Below are 25,833 nucleotides of genomic sequence, written 5' to 3' on the forward strand. Positions count from 1 at the left end.
TTAAAGGCGAGCAATACTTCCCAACACACCTGACCTGCAGTATGTTGCATGTATCCTGTGCCTTACTGTAGGCCTTGCTTTCCACATGGAGCTTGATCCTGGAGCACTGAGCACTGTGTCCGTGATCCAGCAAAGCACTTAAGCATGTGGTTAATTTGCAGCCAGTGGGAATGCTCCAAGCACAGGGCTAGTCCCATTGGCTTGAAGCTAAGTATGTGTTTAAGAGCTTTGCTGGATCAGAGTCCCAGTGCTTGGACTGGATGGAGTCCTTGCAGGATGGAGTCCTTGGTACCACTTAACTTCTCTTCACATTGTGTTACATAAAAGGAAGAAAAAGAATATCAAAATACTGAAGAGAGTTTTGACTTAACCCATTCCACCAGCTCTCTCACAAATTGCCATTCCTTCTCTGTCTTGAAATACGTATGAAAATAAGTAGATCATTATTTTTATTTTAACATCCTGCCACTGCTTCAGAGGGCATTATGCTCAGCATCCTGTGATTGAGTGGCATGCAAGAACTGTGAATAAGCAATGTACAAGAGAGCCTCGCAAAGGTCCACACAAAAACTCCTCAAAAACAGCAGAGATACAGTGGGAAAGCTTCACTCTTACCTGGCTGGCGTATCATGATGCATCACCACAAATAATTTATTTTAATAATTGTAGTTTAAATTAACAAAGCATGTTGTGGGTGATGCAACATCTTGCTTCCTGCCACCCTCCCCCTTCTTTTTTTAAAAAACACAGTGCATGTTCAATTGAAAAATTCAGCAATTTGCAACAGGAACCGATGTCCCAGTATTTCATGCAAATCAGCACAATTCTACTGCACCGAGAAATAGAAGTCAAATAGGAAATGTAAACTTGAATGTTACGATTGCCACCTGTCTGATTTTCACCCGGAAAGTCTGGGTTTCAGTTTGTGTGTCCGGGTGCCATTTGACAAGCCCTGATGTCCATTTGTTTTAAATATGTGGAAAAGGTGGTAACCCTAAGTGTAAGGAAGGAAGCAGAACAGCAGCTGCAGCCGCTGCCTTGGGGGCCAGGTTGTTTATGCCTCTAGGGGCAGCATGTTGCCTTGTGCAGCCCACAGGTAGCAAGTAACGCAGCCTTGGCCGTGCTGGTGAAGACCTTGCAAGCCATGGGGGTGGGACCTGGGGGGAAAGAGGCAGAGAAGTGGCATGGCCTCAAGGGATGAGGTGGAGGAGGGTGCAGGGCCTTGAGCATCTAGTTACCAGCCATTAGAAAGATGGCAACCCTATTGAATATACTGCTTCAAGGTCTTTGGGATGTTTCTGGATGAAGACATCTTTCAGCAATGAACTTTACATTGAACAAAGGGCACCAGCCGTGTGAGTTAGTTCAGCACAAAGTACTTAAAATGAACATCTTAAAAGCAACAGAGCACAGAACTACATTTGGTCACCTTTCCCAGTAAGATGAAGACAAGTGTTACAGCTAAAATATGTAGGATCTTGTGCTGGAAAAGGGACTTTGATGCAGTTGAAACGTTTGATGGACTGACAGCCCTGCAGACTCAACTCCTTCATTAAATTTCAGAGAGTACAAGAACATGACCATGGTTGCATCTTTCTGCTGCCATGCCCTGCCCTGACAAGCAAGGGCCTCCTCTAGATCGGAGAGGACAGTTCAGTGTTCACGGGTCATACCATCTCTGGCCTGTTGGCTGAGGCAGCCAACAAAGGCAGCAGGTAGCACCAGCTGGGTTAATGGCAGGCAGATGGATCCCTCTCCACAAGGAAATGGACTGGAACCACTAAATCCCAAAATAGTCTTTTGTCTGGTGAAAAAAATTTCCCTGGGACCTAACCCCCCCATTTACATTAATTCTTATTGGGAAATTGGATTAGCTTAAAGTCACATTTTTCAGGAACATAACTACAACGTTAAGCGAGGAGTTACTGTAATTTGCCACCTAGTTATTCTGACCCTGTCACGCCTGTCCTCTGACTTCTGTGCCTGGTAGCTAGATGAGATTATTTTGGTGTTAGCTGTCAATGCAGTACACCCCAGAGCAATTGGAGATATAATGCTAAACTCTCCATAGTGTAGGGGAAGTTGTGTGTCATACCTGTCTGTGTGCACATGTACACAACCACATCACAGCCTCAAACATCAGACAAAGAAATTAGAGACGTAAAAGCAGACTCTGAAGTGTTTTAATCATATCATGCATTTATATTAGCGAGACAGTCCCAAGACACAGCCGTTTGAAATATTGGGATCTGAGGTTTTGTTCAGATCCACCTGATTTATAGAACTGCTCCCATCACACAGGCTCCCAGAGCACCATACAAACTTACGCTGCTGTACAATTTACACAAGGGAACACATCATGTACAGCTGAAGTGCTGCCACCTCTGGAGTGAAAGCAGGACATAACTAACAGCACATAACACTCAACAGTTTAGGGGACCTAATGTTACTGAGGCTGTAGGGGGAATTTAAGCAGGGAGAATGTAATTAGCAGGAATTCAATTTGGACAGAGTTAACAAGAGGAAGTGAAGTTAATGACATCAGGTTATACCCCCTGCTCTTGCAAAAAGTGTCCTGGGATCCTTAAAGGCCACATAAAGGTGGGCGGGAGGACGTCAGTTTTCGGTTTCACTTCATAAATTCTACATACTGGATTCATTTGGTCCCAGTTGTTTCAAGGCTACTTGGAGTAGATATGGAGCTTCTTGTGCCTAAAATCAATGGATGCCTTGGATTTGGGGGCAGAACAATCTTTCTGAACAAATAGATCTAACCATGGCTGCAGATTCCAGAAGCCCTAAGAGTTCACAGTTTTAAAGCCATGGACTCATTGCGCTGGCCATGGGCTTTTGATGCAGCACCTTTTCCAGGGACACGGTCACACTAAACTGCATGTTCACTACAGTGAATGGCACCCTATAAATACAACGGATTAGATACCGCGAGCAGAGTCAGTCAGGCTTCTTGGACATTATCACGTGCAGATGTTGATGAGAGGTCTCAAGTTACACAACCACTAAAAATGAAGGAGACAATACTTACCATCATCTAGATTTTAAGTAGAAATGGATCCAAACCACAAAATTCAGATCCAGATACAAACTCCTCAGATGTGTGGGAAGGGTGTTCATTCAGGCCCAGTTCTAATTTTAAGATTCACAGTGAAATTCACAAATAAAGCAACCATCTAATAATACTATTTATATCTAGACAGTGGGGTCCATTAGAATGGCAACATTTACTAACAGTCACCACACCACAATATCGGATACCAAAGTTGCTGTCTCAGATATAGGGAAACACACCACTATCTCCGATCACATGCTGTGCTAACTGCTGGCAAGCCCTTGTTTTCTAACAGCGACCAACATGTAGCACTACATTTCCCACAGCACTGCACAAACATTTACCTACTCATCTGCACATTACCCCCTTTTAAGGTAGGTAAGTAATATCACCACTTCACACAGAGATGGGGAAACAGACACACAGACTCCAATTCTGAACAGCAGCTGAGCTCTACTCAGCTGGTGAAGGATGTGGGGGGTCGAGGGAACCAGATTCGGGGTGGTACCCTCTGGTCCCCCAACTTAAGATGCTAGAGCACCCTGAGGGTTGCTCTAACTCCTGCACAGCTGCAACAACTCTGCGGGGCCACTGCAAGAGCTAAGGCCAACCCGAGGGCAGAGGTACTCCATGTCTCTCCTGGCACACCCTTGACATGCTCCTCAGTCAGGTGCTGCAAGGGGAGGTGGAGTAGAGTCATTCTGCTGGGTCTTTGCCACCTAGGGGACCCTCCTATGTCAGAGGAATTCCCAAGGGCTGTTCATCTGGCTTTACAGACACCGCAGTTAGCATAAAGAGGCTGCAGCAGAACCCCAGAATGATGGCCAAAGCCATACAACAACCAGTAGCCCAGGTGGGAATAGAACCAGCTGTCCTGACTGCCTGTCCTACGCTCAGTGCAACAGACCATGCTGTCTCTTATAGCAGCTGCAAGAATGGAATTAAGAACACAGAGGCTACCTATATGTCCAGTACTGGAGATGCCCTAGGAAGGAGGTCTCAGCTGGGCACAGGTCTAAAATGCAATGGTCTTAGAGGCTGCAGGCTAAATTCTGATATCCGATTACAAGTCCCTTCGGGAACAGCAGAACATCCAACTCAAAAACCCCTTTTAAATTCACATCATTCTCATTCTTCCAGCTCAATAATCAGACTAATGCATGGCCCAGAAGATTTAGTAGGTGAAAGACAAAAAACAAACACACTTGCCATATGAGGCCAATCAGTATGGACCTGTGCCAAAACACCAGATTTGTTCCCATCACTTTGATTTTAGAAACAGGCCCAAGTTGCAAAATTTGGGTATTGACTTCGGTCACCCACCAGGGGCTGGCAGGGAGGAGGTAGAAATCTAGATCAGGATTCATCCATCTCCAGTAATCAGAACATAGATCCATTGCAAAGCCATCTAGAGAACTCTTCCTCAAACTGTAGCTTGTGATACACTAACAGAACTGGGAGTTAACCTGTGACACCCCAGCTAACATGGCATTAAGCCAGCAGCAGTACTACATAAAGTCCTGGGAGCTCTAAGAAGCCAGCTGATTACTAACCAGAAATCAGACTGTGTCCTTACCTTGGATCAGGCTTTTCAGTTAAAGGTGCCATTTGCTGGGTCCCCCTTCCACCCCCAGTTTGAACTCCAGAGATGAAGTGTGAAAGAGTTAATTAGGATTTGCTCTGTGCAAATCAGCTGCTCAGTTCACTGAAGTGTAACAAGAGGTTTAGGGAGGCCTTTCTCTCTCTGGCACCCTTAAATACTTTGCTCCTCCCACCTCTGTGCTTTAATTAGCCAGCAGGCTCTTAATCATGTCAGCCTGTCACTTGGCTTGCTCACAATCAACCTCCTCCTCCCGCCTGCCTGGCATTCCTTCACCCTTAACATCATGCTGACACTGAATGTTCCAGCAGATCCACGGGGAGTGGGGGTGGTGGAAGGGGAGCTCAGTGGGGGAGGGTAGGAGAGTAGGATAGGGATGCTTTGGGGGAAGGAATGTGATGGACGAAACTCTATAAAATAGTTGGGTAAAACACATGGAAAGCACTGTGTAAAACAACAACAACAACACACCAAAGCAGCATATGCCTGTCCATGAGGGAACATTTTCATTAGCATCTGGCTATAGGCACTGGAGATCCTTTTACAATGAGTAGGATCACAGGGATTGGCTAATGTTTTCGCAGTTGGCAGAGTTAGGCCTGTAGTATAAATACTTGATATGATACCGAGAGAAACTATCAGTTTGAGAGCAAGAGAGATTAACCCCAGGATCTTGGGAACCACAGCCATGTTGGGGCATTCGTGGAGGGTAGTTCTCAAAGGAATGCAGGCTGGCTGAGCCAGGATTCCCCTGGGGGTCCCAGAGAGGAACACATGCTGGAGTGGGAGTGGTGCCAACCTTCATAGGGTTTAATGTGTGCTCCCCTGGGCTAGCTGGTAAGGAAGGAGAGTGGGACGATGGTCTCACCCTCTTTTGGGAGCAATTCTTCCAGTGCATGCATACAGGGAACAAAAAGACTGGGATTGTGGCATCCTGTATCCAGAGCTTGGGTTAAGTGACTTCTCTAAGGCCACACAGGAGATCAGTGGCAAGTCCAACCTGGGGTTCTTGATTCTCATCCTGCCTTTATCAGCAGACCATCTATTCCAGTCCAGCAGTTTTCAAATGGCACAGGCACTGGTGCTGGAGCTTCAGGGTTGCATGACTGGGATTCTAGGCTCCCTCTCTCCCTTAAGCCTCTGGGGCTCATTGCACTGCCCTATCTCCCATTCAGTTGTGTGCTCTCTAATCTGCAGCCAACCTTAGGCTGTTCCAAACCCATTTTAGGGACTCTTGAGTCTGAAGTGCTATAAACCATGCTGCGGACAGAGCATTCACAAATGTCTGGAAGGCAAGGGTCTCCCCAGGGAACAGAATAAAGACTAGGCTAAGAAAGCATCACTAATGGAGAGAAGGTTGCTGACTGTAGAGGAACACAGGCCAAGGAAGTCTCTGGCTGAGTGCTTCATCTAATTTCAGATCCTTCTGATACATAAAATGTTAGCGAGGGGTCTGAACAAAAGCCCTCGAGGTGAAAACACACATGCACGTTAGGGTGTTTGAACTCTAGATCCAGCTTCAGATTCTGCAGCTCAAGCCCTTCTCTATTTTCCAGCCTAGCTGGTTAGCATCCCTATCTACAGCCTCCAGACAGCTAAGCCGATACAGCTACCATCCTGGTCTGGTAAATGGACACAAGTGCACGAGGATGCTGGTAAGCACTGTTCTAGTCTACTTATGTATTTAGTATTGATCATACACCTCATGATGGCTGATCAGTGTTCTCAGTTATTTACCAGTATTAGAGAAGAGCCCAGTACTCAGAATTCACACCTGGGTTTCAAACGACCTAAAGTTTGGAGGGTTTTGGTTGGGCCCATTATACAGAGGAGGCCATTTGCAAAATTCAGATTTTGCTCTAGGTTTAGATTGCAAACATGCTGACATTCAGGTGTGTTTGGGTTAAGAGAGGGAGTTAATTCAGGCCTATCTACAGTCAGACTAAAGGATGACAGAAAGCGCTCCCCAACACAGGGGAAAAAACCTGATTTCACGAGCAAAACCAGAAAGGCCGACAAAACACACGGAATAGCCTCCAAAGTAAATGATGCACATTAGTAGTTCAGATTAGATTCACTGCATATTGTTTACATGTCACAAAATAACAAGGATCTTGGATCTTCTCCTCCAAGTCTATTTCTGGTGTCCCCGGCCACACAAGAAGGTCTGTCATGTCAGTGCAAAGCCTGCTGCCTACTGAGAACAGTACTAAGGGTTTGTAAACAAGCCCCAGACAATTTGTCGTCAGGTAGGAAAAAAAGGAGCACCATTAAAATGTCAAGAGAGCATAAGCTGAACTCTGTGTAACACTAATGGATGGAGAACTCAAAAGGGATGCAGGAAAGAGTCTCACTAGAGAGGGGCCTGGGAGGCAAAGTTTGAATCTTGATTCAAAGTTCAGGGGACTTCAGATAAAGGGCTGGGATTCAAGTCCCTCCTGGGCTTTGGGATTTACAGGGTTAAGTTCTTGGGGGGAGGGATAGCTCAGTGGCTTGAGCATTGGCCTGCTAAACCCAGGGTTGTGAGTTCAATCCTTGAGGGGGCCATTTAGGGATTTGGGGCAAAAATCTGTCTGGGGATTGGCCCTGCTTTGAGCAGGGGGTTGGACTAGATGACCTCCTGAGGTCCCTTCCAACCCTGATATTCTATGATTCATGGAGACTACAAACATGGGGATGCTACCACAGGCTCCACTGCTGGAGAGAAGTCAGGCTTTGGGTGCTTTCCCCTGGAGTTCTGCTGCCAGATGGACTAAGGCAGAACCAGGCTGGGTGCTGCATTGCTCCAAGCAGCCACACATTCTGCTTGAGTTTAAAGCCAACACTCAGAGGCTATGGCTACACGAAACAGCTTACAGTGGAGCTGCTGCATTGATGCGGCTCTAAACCCATGGGAGAAAGCTCTCCCACCGACTTAATTAATGCACCCTCAACAAGCAGTGGGAGAAGCTCTCCTGTGGACTGAATGCTATGCACACTGGCACTTAGCTCGGTGTAAAGAACGGTTATTTACCTTCTGTAACTGTTGTTCTTCGAGATGTGTTGTTCACGTCCAATACACATTAGGTGTACGCGCGCCGCGTGCACGGACGTCGGAAACTTTTTCCCTTAGCGGCTCCCGTCGGGCCGGCAGGGCCCCCTCCTTCCCGCCAGAGCGGCGCCCCGCTCCAGGGTATATATATCCCTGCCGACCCGACCCCTCCGGTTCCTTCTTGCCGGAGACTCCGACAGAGGGGAAGGAGGGTGGGAAGTGTAATGGACGTGAACAACACATCTCGAAGAACAACAGTTACAGAAGGTAAGTAACCGTTCTTTCTTCTTCGAGTGATTGTTCACGTCCATTACACATTAGGTGATTCCCAAGCTTACCATTGGAGGTGGGTAGGAGTCAAGGTACAACTGACTGTAGCACAGCCCGCCCGACCATTGCGTCCTCTCTGGCCTGATGATGGATCGCGTAGTGGGCTGTGAACATATGTACGGACGACCAGGTGGCCGCCTTACAGATCTCCTGGATAGGGACCTGCGCCAAGAAGGCCGCTGAGGACGCTTGGGCCCTAGTCGAGTGGGCCCGGATCTCCGGGGCCGCAACATTGGTGAGCTCATAACAGGTGCGTATACAATGCACAATCCATGCCGACAAGCGCTGTGTCGAGATAGGCAAGCCTTTCATACGTTCCGCAATAGCAATGAACAGCTGAGGTGTTCTGCGGAATGACCTGGTCCGCTCCAGGTAGAATGCCAACGCCCTCCGAACATCCAGGGTATGTAGGCTGCGGTGGTGAGGGTCCGTATGGGGTTTAGGAAAGAACACCGGTAGGCAAATGTCCTGCCCCATGTGAAACTGCGATACCACTTTTGGAAGGAATTTGGGGTGCGGCCTCAGTTGCACCTTATCCTTATGGAACACTGTATAGGATGGTTCCGAAGTGAGGGCCCTCAATTCCGATACCCTTCTGGCCGACGTGATGGCCACGAGAAATGCCACCTTCCACGAGAGGTGCGTGAGGGAGCAAGATGCTAGGGGCTCAAAGGGGGGACCCATGATTCTTGTTAGGACTAGGTTCAGATTCCACGCCGGGACAGGCGGGCGCGAGTAGGGAAACACCCTGTCCAGCCCCTTGAGGAATCGGGCCACTGTGGGGTTGGAGAACACTGACACTCCCAACTCTCCTGGATGGAAAGCCGAAATAGCGGCTAAATGCACTCTAATCGAGGCGGGCGCAAGGCCTTGATTCTTGAGGTGCAGTAGGTAGTCCAAGATCAATGGAACTGAGGCTTGTAAAGGCCGTATGCGTAGAGGCTCGCACCAGTGGGAGAACCTTTTCCATTTTGCCAGGTAGGTCGCTCTTGTAGAGGGCTTTCTACTATTAAGGAGGATTTGTTGAACCCGGTGAGAGCACCTGTGTTCTGCGTCGTTCAGCCAGAGAGATACCATGCCGTGAGATGTAGCGAAGACAGGTTCGGGTGGAGTAGGCGACCTTTGTCTTGTGTGACTAGGTCACGATGGAGGGGGAGGGTGATTGGATCGGCTATGGACAGTTCCAGCAGGGACGTGAACCAATGCTGGCGTGGCCAGGCCGGGGCGATAAGTATGATCGTCGCCCTGTCCCTGCGGGTCTTGAGGAGAACCTTGTGTATGAGTGGGAACGGAGGGAAGGCATATCTCAGGCTCCCTCCCCATGGGATCGTGAAGGCATCTGCTAATGATCCCCGGCTGAGGTTCTGGAATGAGCAGAACTGAGGGCATTGGCTGTTGTCCCTGGTGGCGAATAGATCCACCCGGGGAAAGCCCCACCTCCGGAAGATCGAATGCAGGACGTCTCGCCTCAACGTCCATTCGGTAGGATCGGCTGAGGCGGTCCGCTAAGCCGTTTTGAATCCCCGGAAGATACGTCGCGATGAGGTGTATCGCATGGGCTATACAGAAGTCCCATAATTGGAGTGCCTCGCGACAGAGGGGAGAAGACCGGGACCCGTCCTGCTTGTTTATATAGAACATGGCGGTAGTGTTGTCCGTCAGGACTGCCACGCTGTGACCTTTTATGGTGGCGCGGAAGGTCTGACAGGCGAGGCGAACCGCTCTTAGCTCCTTCAGATTGATGTGAAGCAGCTTGTCTTCTCTGGACCACAGCCCTTGGGTCCGCAGTTCCCCCAGGTGCGCCCCCCAGCCCAGGTCCGATGCATCTGTTACCAACGTCAGAGTGGGCTGTGGGGCAGCGAAGGGGATCCCTTCGCATACCTGTTGGTGATCGAGCCACCAGCGGAGCGAGCTCAGCACCTGGTTTGGGATCGTTACTACTTGATCCAATGGGTCTCTGTTGGGGCGGTGCGTGCGGGCGAACCACAACTGTAAAGGCCGGAGCCTTAGGCGAGCATGTCTGACCACGTGTGTGCAAGCTGCCATATGCCCCAGAAGCTGCATGCAACACCTTGCCGTTGTCGTGGGGAATTTTTGGACTGAGCTTACGGATCTCTGAATTGACATGAACCGTGCCTCTGGTAGGCTTGCCTGTGCAGCTACCGAGTCCAGGGTCGCACCTATGAAGTCCAGTCTCTGTGTGGGGACTAACATGGACTTGGGCACATTGACCCGGAGGCCGAGCTTGTCGAACGGCTGCAAGGCCAGCGTCACGTGAGATCGGACCTCGGCCTCCGACCTGCCCGCGAGAAGCCAATCGTCCAAGTACGGGAACACACGCATCCTTCTTTTTCGAAGGAAGGCTGCTACCACGGACATGCACTTCGTAAACACTCGTGGTGCTGATGCCAGGCCGAAGGGCAGGACCGTAAATTGGAAATGGCACTGGTTGACAACGAAGCGCAGAAACCGCCTGTGGGCCGGATTGATTGCGATGTGAAAATAGGCATCTTTCATATCGAGGGCAGCGTACCAATCCCCCGGATCCAGGGATGGGATAATAGTTCCAAGAGAGACCATACGGAAGCGCGCTTTGATCAGAAACTTGTTTAGATCGCGCAGGTCCAAAATAGGATGGAGGCCCCCTTTCGCCTTGGGGATCAGGAAGTATCTGGAGTAGAATCCTTTTCCCCTTAGGTCTGGTGGGACCTCTTCTACTGCTCCTGCAGCGAGAAGGGTCTGTACCTCCTGTATGAGGAGTTGCTCGTGAGAGGGGTCCCTGAAGAGGGACGGGGAAGGGGGATGGCAGGGAGGGGGCGAGGAAAACTGGAGGGTATAGCCCGCCTTCACTGTGCGCAGGACCCAGCGGTCCGATGTTATGCGCAACCAGGCCCGGTAGAAATGGGACAGGCGGTCCTTGAAACCCAGAGGAGGATCCGGTATAGAATGTGGTACGCTGTCCTCGGGCGTAGCTTCAAAAGCCTGGTTTATTCCCTGGCTGCGGCTTGCCCTGGCCGTGACTCTGGCCTTGGTTAGGCGTATTGTTACGTCTCCGCCTGTTATCCCTGCCTCGACGGCGGTAAGGTTCGTGCCGGGGGCGAGGGTGGTATTGCCTCTGCGGTGGCTGGGGTTTAAAGGGCTTACGCTGCGTTACCGGGGTGTGCATACCCAACGACTTAAGGGTCGCACGCGAGTCCTTAAGGCTATGTAGCCTGGCGTCCGTTTGGTCGGAGAACAAGCCCGAGCCTTCAAACGGGAGGTCCTGCAGTGTGGTTTGCACCTCTGGTGGAAGACCTGAAGCCTGTAACCACGCCGAACGCCTCATCACGACCCCTGACGCGATTGTTCTAGCCGCAGCATCGGCTGAGTCGAGGGAGGCCTGCAATGAGGTCTTGGGCACCGCCATCCCCTCGTCCACCAGGCGTTAAAATTGTGCCTGTTCAGAATCGCCTGCTGATTGGCGATCCTCAGTTGAAGGCCCCCAGAGGAATAGACTTTCCTCCCGAACAAGTCCAGTCGCTTAGCCTCCTTGCCCTCGGGGGCCGGAGCTTGCTGTCCATGACGCTCTCTCTCGTTGACCGCCGAGACCACCAGCGAACAAGGGGACGGGTGTAAAAAGAGGAAGTCGAACCCTCTAGATGGGGCGAAGTATTTCCTCTCCACGCCTCTTGCAGTCGGTGCACTGGAGGCCGGCGTTTGCCACATCGTCTTATAGTTGGACTGTACTGTCCGTATGATCAGGAGAGCGACTCTGGAGGGGCCCTCCGGGCTCAGGATATCGACCATGGGGTCTTCCTGTTCTACGGTCTCCTCCGCTTGCAAGCCCAGATTGAGGGCTACCCTGCGAAGCAGGTCTTGGTGTGCCCAATGGTCAATCGGGGGAGGGCCGGACACCATGGTGCATCTGGCGAGGAGGAAGAGGTCAGGGCCTTCTGCCCATCCTCATTGTCCTGCAACCCGGCATCGACCAGTTGCTCCTCTGGGGCCTGACCCGCAGTGTGGGACTGGGACGGTACCGTATTCGGTGCCGAGTCCACTCCTTCCCGCTCCGGTGGTCTAGAGATCGTTGCCTCCTTATGCGATGGCGGGCGGTGCCGTGGGGAGCGGGATCGGTACCCCAGTGGCCCGGATCTCGAGGCCCTCGATGGGGGCCCTTGCTGGTGGTAGGCCCAGGGTGTCCAGAATGGCCATTGGCTCGGCTGGCCCCACTGAGAATGGCCATAGTCCCTGCTGGCCTGCGACCTATGGGCATATCCGCCGTACCGGTCCGAGTCAGTCCCCAAGACCACGGACGGTGACCTGGAAGGCCACGGCGGAGCCATAGGATGGTGCCGGTCCGGGTTTGGAGAGTAGCGCCTCCGCGACCAGGATCTGGAATAGCGTCTCGCCGACCTGGAACGGTACCGGCGGTCGCGGGACCGGCTACGGCTACGGCTGGTCGGCCTCGGGTAACGTACCGCCGACACTTCGCGGTGCCGACTCGTGCTGGGTTGCTGAGTCGGTGCCGACCACTTGTTAAAGCCCGACTGCTGCAGTGCTTCCTGCGCTGAGGGTAACCGGGAGTCCGCCGAGGCGGAGCTCAACCGGGACCGGTTCCCGAAACAGTGCCGAGACGGCGACCGTGATGGGCGCGCCATCGCCGGCTTGCCTCTGTGTGGCAGCTTCGGCGGAGCGTCCTCAGCGCGTGTAGGGGCCTCGACGGACAATGCAATGAGGTCCTTAGCTGCCTCAAACGTGTCCGGAGTGGAGGGCTGTTCCAAGAGCTCCTCCAGCCCTTCATCCTCACTCGACGCGCCCATCCCGGGGCTCGACGGCCCTTTCGGCGCCGGAGCCACTACCGGGGTCTGTGCTGGGGCCGTACAGGCCTTAGGGGCACTCGAGGTTTTCGCCGGTGCCGCCCTTTTGTGCGGGGAGTGTCCTCGGGCCTTAGGTTGGCCCTTCACTTTTGCCGGCGAAGACGACCGGCGTCGTACATGTCCCCGCTGGGTCGGTGCCGTGGGCTTCGGGTGACCCGCCGGCGCCGGTTCCCGCACCGATGCCGGGGCGCTTCGCACGGAGGCAGACGGTGCCGTCGAAGTGGAGGGCTGTAATGCCGTCTCCATGAGCAGCTGCTTAAGGCGAAAGTCTCTTTCTTTCTTAGTTCTAGGCTTGAAGGCCTTGCAGATCTTGCAGCGCTCTTTTTGGTGAGCCTCCCCCAGGCAGCGGAGACACGAGGCGTGGGGGTCGCTCAATGGCATAGGCTTGCGGCACGTGGCACAAGCCTTAAAGCCTTGGGCGTGCGGCATGCCCCGCCGCCCAGGGCCGGTGCCGGGGTTGAACAAACAACCACGGCAGGAACTTTAAGTACCCTAATGAGCTGTTAACTACTGGCTCAACACTACTACAAACTAACTGATAACTGCTAATAACACTAATGACTATTTGCTAAGGGACACTCTCAGACGAGAGACAGAGTTGTTCCAACGCCGCCACGGACGGTAAGAAGGAACTGGAGGGGTCGGGTCGGCAGGGATATATATACCCTGGAGCGGGGCGCCGCTCTGGCGGGAAGGAGGGGGCCCTGCCGGCCCGACGGGAGCCGCTAAGGGAAAAAGTTTCAGACGTCCGTGCACGCGGCGCGCGTACACCTAATGTGTAATGGACGTGAACAATCACTCGAAGAAGAACTTACGTCACTCGGGGGGTAGCTTATTCACATCGCTGAGTGACTTAAGTAATACCGATGTAAGTGGTAGTATAGCGATAGCCTTATTGTGAGATGAAGTGTCTTAGTGGGTTGGGAATGAGCAACAACATTGGCTGACATTTTGCAGCCAAGCTGCAATAATCAAAAACTAACCAACAGCAGTGTCCACTTAACCATCCAGTTAGCTAATGCAAGACTTGTTCTGTCTAAGGCACTTAGACAGCTCCATCCCAATAGCACCTCAGCACATAGCAACCTCTAATGTATTTATCCTCACAACACCCTGCAAGGTAAGCTAGTGCCATTACTCTCATCAGACAGATGGGGAACTCAGGCCCAGACAGGCTGAGGGTGCGTCTACACAGCAAAAAGGGACAATGATAACAAATCTCAGAAGAGCCCAGATCAACTGATGTGGGCTTGCGCTGTGGGGCTAAAACTAGCAGGGTAGCCATTGGGGCATACGCTAGAGCCCGGGTCTGAAACCCGGCAAGGTGAGAGGGTCTCAGAGTTTGGGCTCAAGCCCCAATGCCTATGCAGCTTTTTTAGCCATGTGAACCCCGGTCAGTTGACCCAGGCTCTGAGACTCACTACCACCGGGCTTTGGGGTTTTACTTTTTTTTTTTTTTTAAACTGTACAGGCATGGACCGAAGGTTCTTCAGGGCCTCAGCTCCCCATCTAGGGACTTGTCCAATGCCACACAAAGTCTGTAGCACGGCAGGGAATTAAACCCAGGTCTCCGAGGCTTCAGGCTAGTGTCCTATCCAGTGGACCATCCTTCCTTTCATTGTGCCTTGCTTCCAATATGAAAATCATGTGCAAAACCCACACTAGATGGCGCAAGATTTTCCAGTTCCAAAACAGATAGGAAAATTTACATGCAGGAGTCACATATTTTTCATACCTTCATCACCTCATACAGTCATTTGCACGTGATAGTCCTCCAATGCATTCCCACATCTGCTGTGTCTAGTCCCTTAGGGCTTCAAAGGGGGTGCTAGGTGTTGCATTATTTCAAAAGAGGTGCCACAGAATGTTTATAGGGGACTTTGGGCTTGTTCCTGGGCAGGAGCTGGTTGCAAGTGATGGAGCCAATTTGCTTCTGCTGAAGGAGGAAGGGGACCTGGCTCATGACACACTCCCACCGCTGTGTGCAATTCCACAGTCTCAGCTCAAATCCCTCTGAGTTTGGGGGGTTTGAACCTCAAAGCAAAACTCAGCCACAACTACTTGGGCTCCACCCAATGCCATAAATCTGCACAGGCTCATTCAAATGTCTACAAACCTCACTGAGCCTGGCTTAAGTTCCTGCCTTGTTAGGAAACACCTGCCTGAGTTTCAGTTGTGAATGTTTCAAAGTTGCAATGAGAGGTGAGCCACTCTCACCTGCCCCACAATCACTGGATTTCTAGGACAACTTAGAACTGTGTCTAAGCTTTGCAGCTTGGTCCTGCTGTCTGAGAACTGACCGCTGGAGCTATGAACACAGAAGTTAGCACCCTGACATAACTACCAGGCAGCTCATTGTGAAGGTGACACAGCACAGTCTGCCCCAGGTACAGGTGGCTAGCCTGTCACAGGATGTTAAGCTTTTCAAGCCCTGGGATGGGGCCCAGTCTGAGACAGAACCCCCTGCCCCTGCATCTACAGCAGGTGAGTCTTTGCAGATTTTAAGAAGCTGGCAGGTGGCCCTTGTTACAGTGATCGGCCAATTAACCCAGCAGGAGGTATATAAGCTGCTGATGTTCAGCAAGAAGATGCCTGTGTAGAGAGCAGGAAAGGGACCATTCTCCATGATTTCATTTCCTTCCTGCCATTTCAGGAGTGTGAAAATAGCACTACTCTGGGAGCTCAGCTAGAGGGAGCATGGGTGTGTTGGATAGTTCTTTCCTGTAAAAGGACTAAGAAACCCAGTACTGGAGGGAAAGAGGGGGACAGAGGGCCCAGCTGTGCCCTCAGTTACATGGGTTTTTGTCCTACTGAAATGAATGGGAGTTACAGCTGGGTGACTGAGGGATCAGCTGGGCCCTCCATTGCCCACCATCTTGGGTTGTCATTTACTCCTGTGTAGAGTGGGGCTAAGACACCGTCATTTTGATTTGGGGACACGACACCCACTTCCCTGGGCTGTAAATGGGGGCACAGGTACAGGGCCATAGAGTATCAGACACTGTGTATGTGTTTATCTTGGGTAAGGCAGGAGCACCTGGGCTCTTTGACCCTCCTATTGAACCAGAACTACAGCTAGCATTTTTAAAAATCCGATTAGATAAATGTGGACTGGCTGCTGGCAGCCTTACAGGCAGGACTAAGCTGTAACACTTTTTTCTGTGAGGAGCTCCGCTTATTTTAATGGGGGTAGCTACAGAGCATGGTAACACGCAACTTGAGTAAGAGTAGCAGAATATGGTCCTAGATAAATAATAACAGTATCTGAAATTCCACCAGCTACTTTCCAGCTCTCTTAATCTTCATGCTTTAGGGTTTGGGCTGATCTTCAGGTGGGGTCAGGGAGAAATTGTCCCCCATGATAGAGCACACTTCTCAATTAAGTGTATTTGGACAGTACTTACAATGATCTATATTGTCAGCTCTCTGGGCCAGGGACAGTGTGTCTTTGTTCTGTGTTTGTACAGCACCTAGCGCCCTGGGGCCCTGAGCCATGACTGGGCTGCAAGATGCTACCATAATGCAAATAATGAATAATAATTTTGCATTCCTCTCACACAGCTGGTATTGTATTAAAAACACAAAATCCTCAACACTGAGCTTTGAGATCTCACACTTGTGCAAACAACAAAATGGAATGCAAAAAACTGGTTTAATGTAACCTTTTTAGATGGCTCTTTTCTTCTCATGACCTGTCGTGCTTAGCCACTGAAGGGTTGAAATATTCTGGAAATGTGTTAATCCACCAGGTTTGTTGCATCATTAGTCACAAGTGCCAGCACAATAGAATGATTTACAATCAAGGGCTGGAGCAAGGAGATGGTTCTTACCCAGTACCCTGGAGGTCAATATTGTGAGATGATGACAACCAAGAGAAGAAACAAATAATGGAGGAGAGAGTCTTCCACCAAGAGTGCCCTGCCATCAGCCCCCCACCATTCAATTCTAAGGGGCCGGACTGTGGAGTCCCTTCTCATACTGAGTAGTCCCCTCCTCCACAGTGAAGCTATTTGAGGAGTATGGTACCACTGCAAGGTGTAAGAAAGGGCTCCAGAGCTGGTACAGAGGCTGTTCTTATGGCATCTCTAGCTTTGACTAAAATTAAAGAATAACAAAACAAATCAACCATGCGGGAACGTTGAGTTCCCTGAGCTTTTCAGACTCATTTTGCTGACTCGAGAGGTTTAGGGACTTTGGCTCAGCACCTGAACTGGATGCGCATTCAAACTATGATCATTTGAGGGGTTGCTCAAGTCTAGTTCAATGATTAGGAAGGGAAGCTGGAATTGCAACAATAAGGGAACCCTGACAGACAAAACCCGGATGGAGACATCTGTCCATTTGCTGATATTTTTTGGTAATAACTTTCCCTGTTTGGGTTGCATCCTAATGGCTAATGACAACAGGCTAGAGAAGAAAGTAGCCTGCTACTGATCCCCTGCTACCTAGCCAAAAGAGCATGCAGAGCAAAGAGCAATGTGCTTTATTAAAGAAAAGAGTAAGTATTCATGGACGCTACGTCCTCGCTGATCTAACTCTTAGACTATTGCACCTACTGTATATGTCATTAACATTGATGGACCTAGCCCCAAACCCCAGGCTGAGTAGATGTTTGGATCTGAATGTGACCTTCCCAGATGAAACACTTCAGTGTTTCAATTCATTGCCTCTAGGAGTTAAGAAGAACTTAATTCCACTTCTCTTCAACCCCTACCTCCCCACCAAAACTTGGTAGGCACACTTTGGAGGGGCTGTAAGCAGAGGTGAAAGTAAGCCGGTATGGAGGACCGGTAAGAAAAGGAGACTGGCTGAGGGAGGGAGAAGCCTGCCCCTTGCATAAGAAAGGTTTAAACTCAGCTGTTCCCTGCGCCCCCGGGATTAGGAGCCGTTTCTGGCATGCTTGTTAATTTCACTCACAGTTGCTGGGGGGGAGGGGAACGGTGTGTGTGACCATGGCAGGGACAGTTCTTTTCTGCCCCCGGGATGAGGGGATCTCCTATACACAAAAAATACAATCAAAATCAGGAACCATTTCCAAGTTCAAATCTATCCCTTCCCTCCCCAGCAGAGGATCATGGTTGTGATGTCTAAACTGCTTGTAATCCTCTTTGAAATGTTACTGTTTAAAAAAAAAAAACACAAAAAACATGGAGAACATGGTGGGAAGATGTGTCATGATGCTCAGGGTTTATTTTGGGCAAAGCAATTTTGCTAAAGCAACTAAAGAGTCACAGGGAAAGCAAATAGCCCTCATAGACAAAACCACAAAGGGATTGGAGGGGAAAACTGGATATTCAGGGAAATTATTGTGCCTCCTTTGAAAGAAATAGAAGTTTTCATTCCACTCTCTTTATATATTGATTTAAACACCTGAAATGTCTTTAGGACATAGGGCGCAATCTCAGATCTCTTTTTGTTTTGTCCTGCCTGCAGAATGCAGAGGCTGAAATTGACAAAACTTTCTCTAAATATCTTGTATATTTCATGAAGGCTATTCCAGTTGTCCTTCATTCACCCCTGCCTTCCCCTACTACTAGCAGGGCCGGCTCTAGGTTTTTTGCCGCCCCAAGCAAAAAATTTTTGGCTGCCCCCCCGTCCCAGCCCCCACCATTGCCCCCCCCACACACCTCCTGCCGCCCCAGTCCTGGGCTCTCTCTCCCCCCCCCCACCTGAACCCTCCTTCCACCGCAGCCCTGGGTCATTGGTAACTCGCTCCCACGGCAGGTCATTCAGCAGGAATTTTAGATGTGCACAGAATACAGACAGGATTGGTTCCCATATGGTTACAGAACTGCAGTAAAGTGGAACAATTTTCAGCTTGTGTGATTGGAGGATATCTGGATGCATATTATAAGACTGTCCTACATAAATGAGGAAAAGTTGAGGTGTCTTTATTATTCTTTTGTTCCACTCTTTCTTTCTATGGGGAATTTGCCAATGCAATATCACTGTCTTCCTTTTAAACAAACAAACAAACAAACAAACAAACAAACAAACAAACAAACAAACAAACAAACAAAAAAGCAATGGCTGCTGAAAATAGCAATTCCAGTCCTAATAACCACTAGGAAGCATTTCTTGCTCAATTTTATCCTACTTTTTCTACAGCAAGTTACAGTGAATCACTATATTTCATTTGGGAGAAATGAAGTAACAGCTACCCAAACTGAGCTTGAGCACTCCTGAATTTTGAGGTGTTCAAATCTGGAAGGCAGGTGCTGGGGGGGGGCGGCTGTGGCTCTGCGGGGGATCACGGCAGCATGTATGCAGCAGTGTGTCTGGCACTGCGCGGAGCCAGACACGCTGGTCTGAGTGGCACAGTAAGGGGGCTGGGGGGTTGGATGGGGTGGAGGTTTGGGGGGGCAGTTAGGGGCAGGGAGAAGGGGGGGTTAGATGGGTCAGGAGGTTGGGGGGGCAGTCAGGGGACAGGCAGCGGTTGGATAGGCATAGGAGTCCTGGGAGTTTGTCAGGGGATAGGTAGGGGGTGGGGTCCTAGGGCAGAAGTTGGGAGAGGTTTCAGGAGGGGGCAGTTGGGGACAAGGAGAAGGGAGGCTTAGATGGGGTCCTGGGAGGCAGTTAGGGGCAGGGGTCCCAGGAGGGGGCAATCAGGGGACAAGGAGCAGGGGGGTTGGATGGGTTGGGGTTTCTGTGGGGGGCAGTTGGAGGGAGTGGATGGTGGCAGGGTGGAACTACCCTCCCTCCCTGTGGAGTGTCCTATTTTTTTAATGTTAAAATATGGTATCCCTACTCACAGTGCAGCTCTCCATTCACAGCAGGCTGCAACATGAGGTCTCAGCTACCTCCTTCCCTCCCCCCCCTTCCTGTTGGTAGTGGCCAAGGGAATGCTGGGAAATGTAGTTCTTTCCCTGCTCCAGGGCTGGCTCTATAGGCAGGAAGCTAACCAAGGAACTACAGCTCCCAGGGCCCCCTGTTGGTTCTCAGCTCCAATGCTGGATCCCTGCCGCCCCTGCAAATAGGCTGCCCCAAGCACGTGCTTGCTTTGCTGGTGCCTAGAGCCGCCCCTGACTACTAACCACCCATTGGTGTGCCCCCTGTACTCTTTTATGTGCCTGGAAGGGAGATTAAAAAATCCTTGATATCTGACTTGCTAGGAAATAGGGAGGATCTAGGGAAAGCGGGGCACTGGTGGGCATGGTGCAACGCAGTCTCTTGCCCCCCTGGCTGGCTGGCTATGTTTTTTGCCTTGGTTACTTACTGAGTATTTAGCTCAGAGATCCATCAAGCTCTAAGCACATTCCATTTCCTGTCCAGTGTAGGGACTATGCGTAAGGGCTGGATTTCACCGGCTACATTCTGATAAGCTCACCTTTGTTTTCTGTCTCCCCATCTATCGCTCTAACCTTCACATGACTCATTTAGTGATCAGAGTTCTCCATCTCCTCTGCCCCATGGACGACAGCCCAATCGTATTAATCTCCCATGCAAGCCATATGCAGCATTTAGATTATTTCTTCCCTGCCTTTGCTCCAGATTGACAGACCTGGAGCTCTTTAATCTCAGGCTGAAATGAATATTTGATCTGTTTATGGGGTTGAAGGTTATACATAAAAACGAATTATATATTAAATGAATGAAAGGAGAAATAGCACTGAGAGTTCTCCCCAGTGTCCTATGTGCCTCTGGCAAAAAAATCATACTAGACCAAAATATGTCGCAGCCCCTAACTTTGTTTAGTCACATCGAAAGAAAAATACCAGACTAGTTAGAGCTAGCCAGGGCCTGGGCCTGGGTGCCAGTGCAGGACACTTACCCAGACACTGAGAGCTGTGTGCCCACTCCCTCCCTCCTCAGAGCAGGGCAGGACAGAGCCTAGGTGACCAACACAGCTGAGCTGGCATGGGAAGTGTCATCCATTGTTCCTGGGGTAGGCCAGTGGAAAATTATTACCAGTTCTCCTCCACTCCCCAACCAAGGAAGAAATGGGGAGGAATTGTGACTCCGAGGGGCCTCTCAGAGCGCCTTCTGGGCTCTGCAGCTGGCCTCTTACTCAAGGCAATGCCTGACAATACAACCTGTCTCTGGAATAGCATTCATTAATGGTTCCCAAGTTCTGATTAGAAAAAAATATTGCAATGAGAACACGGGGTCAAATTCAGGCCAGGTGTAAAATAGTGCCACTCCATCAACGTCAATGGAGTCACCCCTGACTGACAGTGGGGCAGAATGCAGCTGCTTTGGGAGGCAGCAGGATTAGCATGGCATAAAAACTGGCCTGATTTGTCCCATAAGCTTCTCCAGCATCCTCTTCCATGACCTGGATAAAGCGCTTTCCCTGTGTGGAGGGGCGGAGTGCAGAAAAGGCACAGCACTCTCATGCTGTGAATAGTCCCTACATGCTTAGCGTGATGGAAACCTTGAAGCTGCTGCCTCGTTTGCATTGTCCTGGAGGGGGTTTGTGTTACTGCAGTCGGATATATGTAACCCTTGAATCCCAGCTGCAGTATGTGTGTGCCTCAGACAACATGGGGAATGGGCATCAGTTTGAGGCAGCAGAGTTAGGTGGGAGAGGAGTCAACCAGACTCTGGAACACTGAAATCTGGGCCTGATGGCGCATATGACATGGGGAGGAAGGGGAAGAAGAGACTGGAGAGGCTGTTCTCCTGGTGCCTGCAGGAGGTCAAAGAAGGCAGGAAGCTGCCTTTCCCATTTGTCTCATTTGTAAAGCTCTAGCATCTCTGAGAAGCAACAGTCTCCCCCTCCGGGGGCTCTGACCCTTGTCTTCCTAACTACCCCATCCCCCAGTGGGCTTGCCATGGGGATCACACTATGGGGAGAAGGGTTTTACAGGCAAGCCTCATCCACGACAGTGTCTCTAAAGCTTTGTGCTTCGGTGCAAAGCTTTTCAAGCCTGATGCACTTGTGCCTCGTAGGGGTAAAAATATCAAGACTCATCTCAGAGCTGCCAGTTCTCTTTCAACCCAGAAATTAACTAACATGGCAATTGGGCCTGGATGGGATTCTGAACTCCTGACATTGTCTCCTCCTAAGAATACAAATCTGTTTTACTAGGGTTACCATATTTCAGCAAGCAAAAAAGAGGACGGGAGGAGCCCCGCCCTAGCCCCGCCCCTGCCCCTCCCACTTCCCGCCCCCCCAGAACCCCCAACCCTCCCCCCGTTCCTTGTCCCCTGACTGCCCCCTCCTGGGACCCCTGCCCCTAACTGCCCCCCAGGACTCCACTCCCTATCTAAGCCTCCCTGCCTCTTGTCCCCTGACTGCCCCAACCCTTATCCACACCCCCACCCCCAGACAGACCCCTGGGACTCCCACGCCCCATCCAACCACTCCCCACCCCCTGACAGCCCCCCCCAGAACTCCCAACCCATCTAAACCCCTCTGCTCCCTGTCCCCTGACTGCTCCGATCCCTCTCCCCACTCCTGCCCCCTGACAGCTCCCCCCCAGAACTCTCAGCCCCCCACCCCGCTCCTTGTCCCCTGACTGCCCCCTCCTGGGACCCCTGCTCCTAACTTCCCTCCAGAACCCCACCCCCTACCTAAGACTCCCTGTTCCTTGTCCCCTAACTGCCCCCTCCTAAGACCCCCCCAACTGCCCCCAGGACCCTACCCCCTACCTGTACCCCGACTGCCCAAAACTTTCTCCACTCCCCCCCAAAAGCCCCCCCCGTTTCTTGACTGCCCCCTCCAGAACCTCCCTGCCCCTTCTCCTGCCCCCTGGCCCCCTTACCCTGATGCTCAGAACAGGGTGTTGGGCTCTGTGCGAGCCGGACACGTGGCTGAGCTCCCCAGCACAACAAAACCTGGTCCCTGGCCCGGACCGGGCTGCAGGGGAGAGCTGCCCTTGTATCAGCACAAAGTGCTCTCGCTCCCGTTTTGCTACGCTGCATGGCAGAAACCGCTCCCAGTTGCAAAAGGGGAGGGCTGCACTTTGTGCTGAGACACTTGCTCAGAATGCAGGGGGGAGGTCCTCTACAGCTGCTCCGGAGTCCAGCCCGGGACTTTCCTGCAGCCCTCCCAGCCGCTCGCTCTGCTCTGCCGGGGGAGGGGGGAAATCCCGGACATTTTGAGTGCTTTACAAATTCCCCCCGGACGCTATTTTTAGTACAAAAAGGAGGACATGTCCGGGTAAATCCGGACGAATGGTAACCCTAGTTTTACCAGTGCTGCATCTCTATTGTCAAGGAACAATCAACCCCTTGACTTCCTCTCTGTGGTGTATGGAAAACTATATTAAATTGTGTAGCTATCACTTTAAATCCCAGAGGTTTCCTGGTCCTGCTTGCCGGCAAGGGCACTGTGTAGGGAAGGGTGAGATCAGAGTCAGTCTGCAACCAGGTAGCCCATGGTAAGGTGGGGTGAGTTATGCCTCTGTTTTATGGAGCAGCCTGCTTTGTCTTTCTCTGTTTTTGGCTAGCGTGGGTTATCATTCTGGATAAAGAATAAAAGTTGTGTTACGTTGCAACCTTCCAGCAAGAATATTTGTGTTTTTATCTCACTTCTTTGTGTGTGCATGTTGTAAACATAACACTCCTAACCAAAAACATGGCAGAGATCCAGACGCAATTTCTGGTCTTTCAACACAGATCTGTTCCCTTCCCTCCTCCCCCAAACTTTTCACACTAGCTTTGTTACAATGGAAACTGTGTGGAGTACATTATAAATCCTGCATCAGCATGACAGAGAAAGAGAAAAACAGCAGAGAAACAACCAATCAGCACTGCCAGCTCCAAGTATTTAAAAATAATGAAATTGGCTGAAAATTAATGAGATTTTTAAAAAAGTAATACATGGGGGGGGGTTGTTTTTGTTGTTGTTTGTCTTTTGGTTTCTGAGCCTTTGGGATTCACTCCGGTCACATTTTGAGGCTTTTTTCTGCAACTATGAGTGCTAAAACGTACTGCTTGTTTTCAATCCAAGATGAGATTCTCAGCTAATCCCATGCCTCCTGCAGCTGGGGCCTTCAGAAACACACCACACATCACAGGGGTTCTCAAACTGGGGTCGTGACCCCTCAGGGGGTCACAAAGTTATTATATGGGGTGTCACAAGCTGTCAGCCTCCACCCCCAACAGTGCTTCACCTCCAGGATTTATAATAGTTTTAAATGTAAAAAAAGTGTTTTTAATTTATAAGGGGGGGTTGCACTCACAGGCTTGCTGTGTGAAAGGGGTCACCAATACAAAAGTTTGAGAACCACTGAGTCGTATTATGAGACTCATGACAAAATCTGTGGCCAGATACAGAAAGGCAGCATGGCGGTAAGCAGATGTCTGGCATGCATTTAGCTCAGAGGGCAGGGATAAATTTCTCCAGGTGGGGCTTGTGCCTTTCCATGTGTGGGCAGCACCTTGCGCATAGTGCTGCTCTCAAAATACATGTAATAAATAAATAAATGTATGAGCCTTTGGTGGTGAAGCTACTGAGTTTGATCCTTGTTGAGGACTGTGGTATCTGTACAGCCATGGGTCACTACAAGATGGCACTCAGATATGGGGCTTGAATTCCTTTGGGTCACACATTTTTGGCTACAGTAGGTCAGAAAAACCTAGACAAAACTATATTCCGTTAGCAAATGCAGTTCCACTAAAATTGAAATACTTCACAAAATCAGGTCAATTTCACTGGAATTCATTTCAGAAGAAAACCAGGAAAAAAAGTTCCAACAATGCTGAAATGGAACTAAACATTTCATTTTTTTATTTGGAAACAACTTTTTGGTTTGCCCTTTTAAAATTTCATATTATATTATATCATAAGGAACATTTTAAAAAATGTCAAAATCAAAATTTTCATTTTTTGTTCTGATTCAGAATGAAGCCAACTTTCAAAATCCTTCATAAATGGAATTTCCATCCTCCCCACAGCTCTACTTTTGACTAGCTTACTTAACACGCGGGGGGGGGGGGGAGGGGGAGCGAGAGAGAGAGACCTTGTCACCCTCTGTGGTCAGACCCTGTTGGACAGCTTACCACTTACAGAGGAATTTAGCTCAAATGATAGAATCTTGTGATTGTGGTGCTGAAAGTCAGGGTTTGATTCTCTCCCCCCTCCCACCCCAAAAGGGTGCCATCTATCCAAGTTTTCCTACACCAGGTCCCTTTTTTGAGGTAGCTGTCCCAGATGAAATGGTTCAGGTGTCCCATTTTTTTGTATCTCAGAGATGGCAACCCTATCCCCCATTAATTTCCCCCCCCCCTTTGCAGTGTACTCACTTTAATCAACTGGCTGAACTATTCAGGCCCAGTGGAAATAGTCAGGATTCTCCGCCAGCGATTCCGGTTTCTTTTCACATGTAACTATTACATAATAATGCATACCTATGAGAGAGAGACAGGGAGGGAAACGTGTTATATTAATGCCACTGCCCCTGGCATTCATTGCACTTACCGAGGAGTCTGGGATAGAGAAGTCATCCCAGAATTCATAGGAATCAAAGGAATTCTGGAACTTGTAGGGCAGGCACCATTAGAAATGTAGGCTGGGAGCAAGGCTTGCTGGGAAGATAGGGAGTGGAATAAAAGCCAAGCTATGTTCTCAGTGTAGAGGTGACCTTGAAAGTCTCTTTTCCTGGGGACAGTCTCTTAGGTCCCTCCAGGCAAGGGCAAACAGACAATGGGGGAGAAAAGAGAGATGAAGATGGAGAAAAAGAAAATATGGATGATAAAAATAGATGGGGGGAAAGAGGCCAAATCAGAGAAAGTCTGGTCACTCACAGAGCTATACACAACAGGGCAGCTTTGCCCCAGCACCATCCGGATGCACAGCCACCACACTACAGCCACAGGTAGCAATGCAATCATGACTAAGGCTAAGATTTTGTCATGCATATTTTTAGTAAAAGTCATGGACAGGTCACGGGCAATAAAGAAAAATTCATGGAAGCCCATGACCTATCCATGACTCTTACTAAAAATATGCATGACAAAATGGGGAGCTGCAAGCTCCCCACACCATCCAGGGGAGCCTGGC

General features: G+C 50.2%; 1 protein-coding gene across 50 annotated transcripts in view; it reads right to left on the reverse strand.

Moving 5' to 3' along the window:
- Positions 1-25,833, reverse strand: part of SORBS1 (sorbin and SH3 domain containing 1) — a 291,557-nt gene that overhangs the window by 123,288 nt on the left and 142,436 nt on the right. For 30 of the 50 annotated variants that reach the window (XM_065553232.1, XM_065553245.1, XM_065553262.1 and 27 more), the window contains one exon: positions 25,077-25,181. The exons of 16 other annotated variants lie outside the window; for them this stretch is intronic. Coding sequence is in view for 2 of the 34 variants with exons in the window: in XM_065553214.1 (XP_065409286.1) it covers positions 4,644-4,675 (32 nt within the window). In the remaining 32 variants the exon portion in view is untranslated. Of the gene's footprint in view, positions 1-3,043; positions 3,145-4,643; positions 4,799-25,076; positions 25,182-25,833 lie in introns of those variants that run through there. 4 more of the 50 variants (XM_065553235.1, XM_065553221.1, XM_065553214.1 and 1 more) reach the window with 3 other exon arrangements.

The sequence above is a fragment of the Chrysemys picta genome, chromosome 7 (genome assembly GCF_011386835.1).
Source record: "Chrysemys picta bellii isolate R12L10 chromosome 7, ASM1138683v2, whole genome shotgun sequence".
NCBI lineage: Eukaryota > Metazoa > Chordata > Testudines > Emydidae > Chrysemys > Chrysemys picta.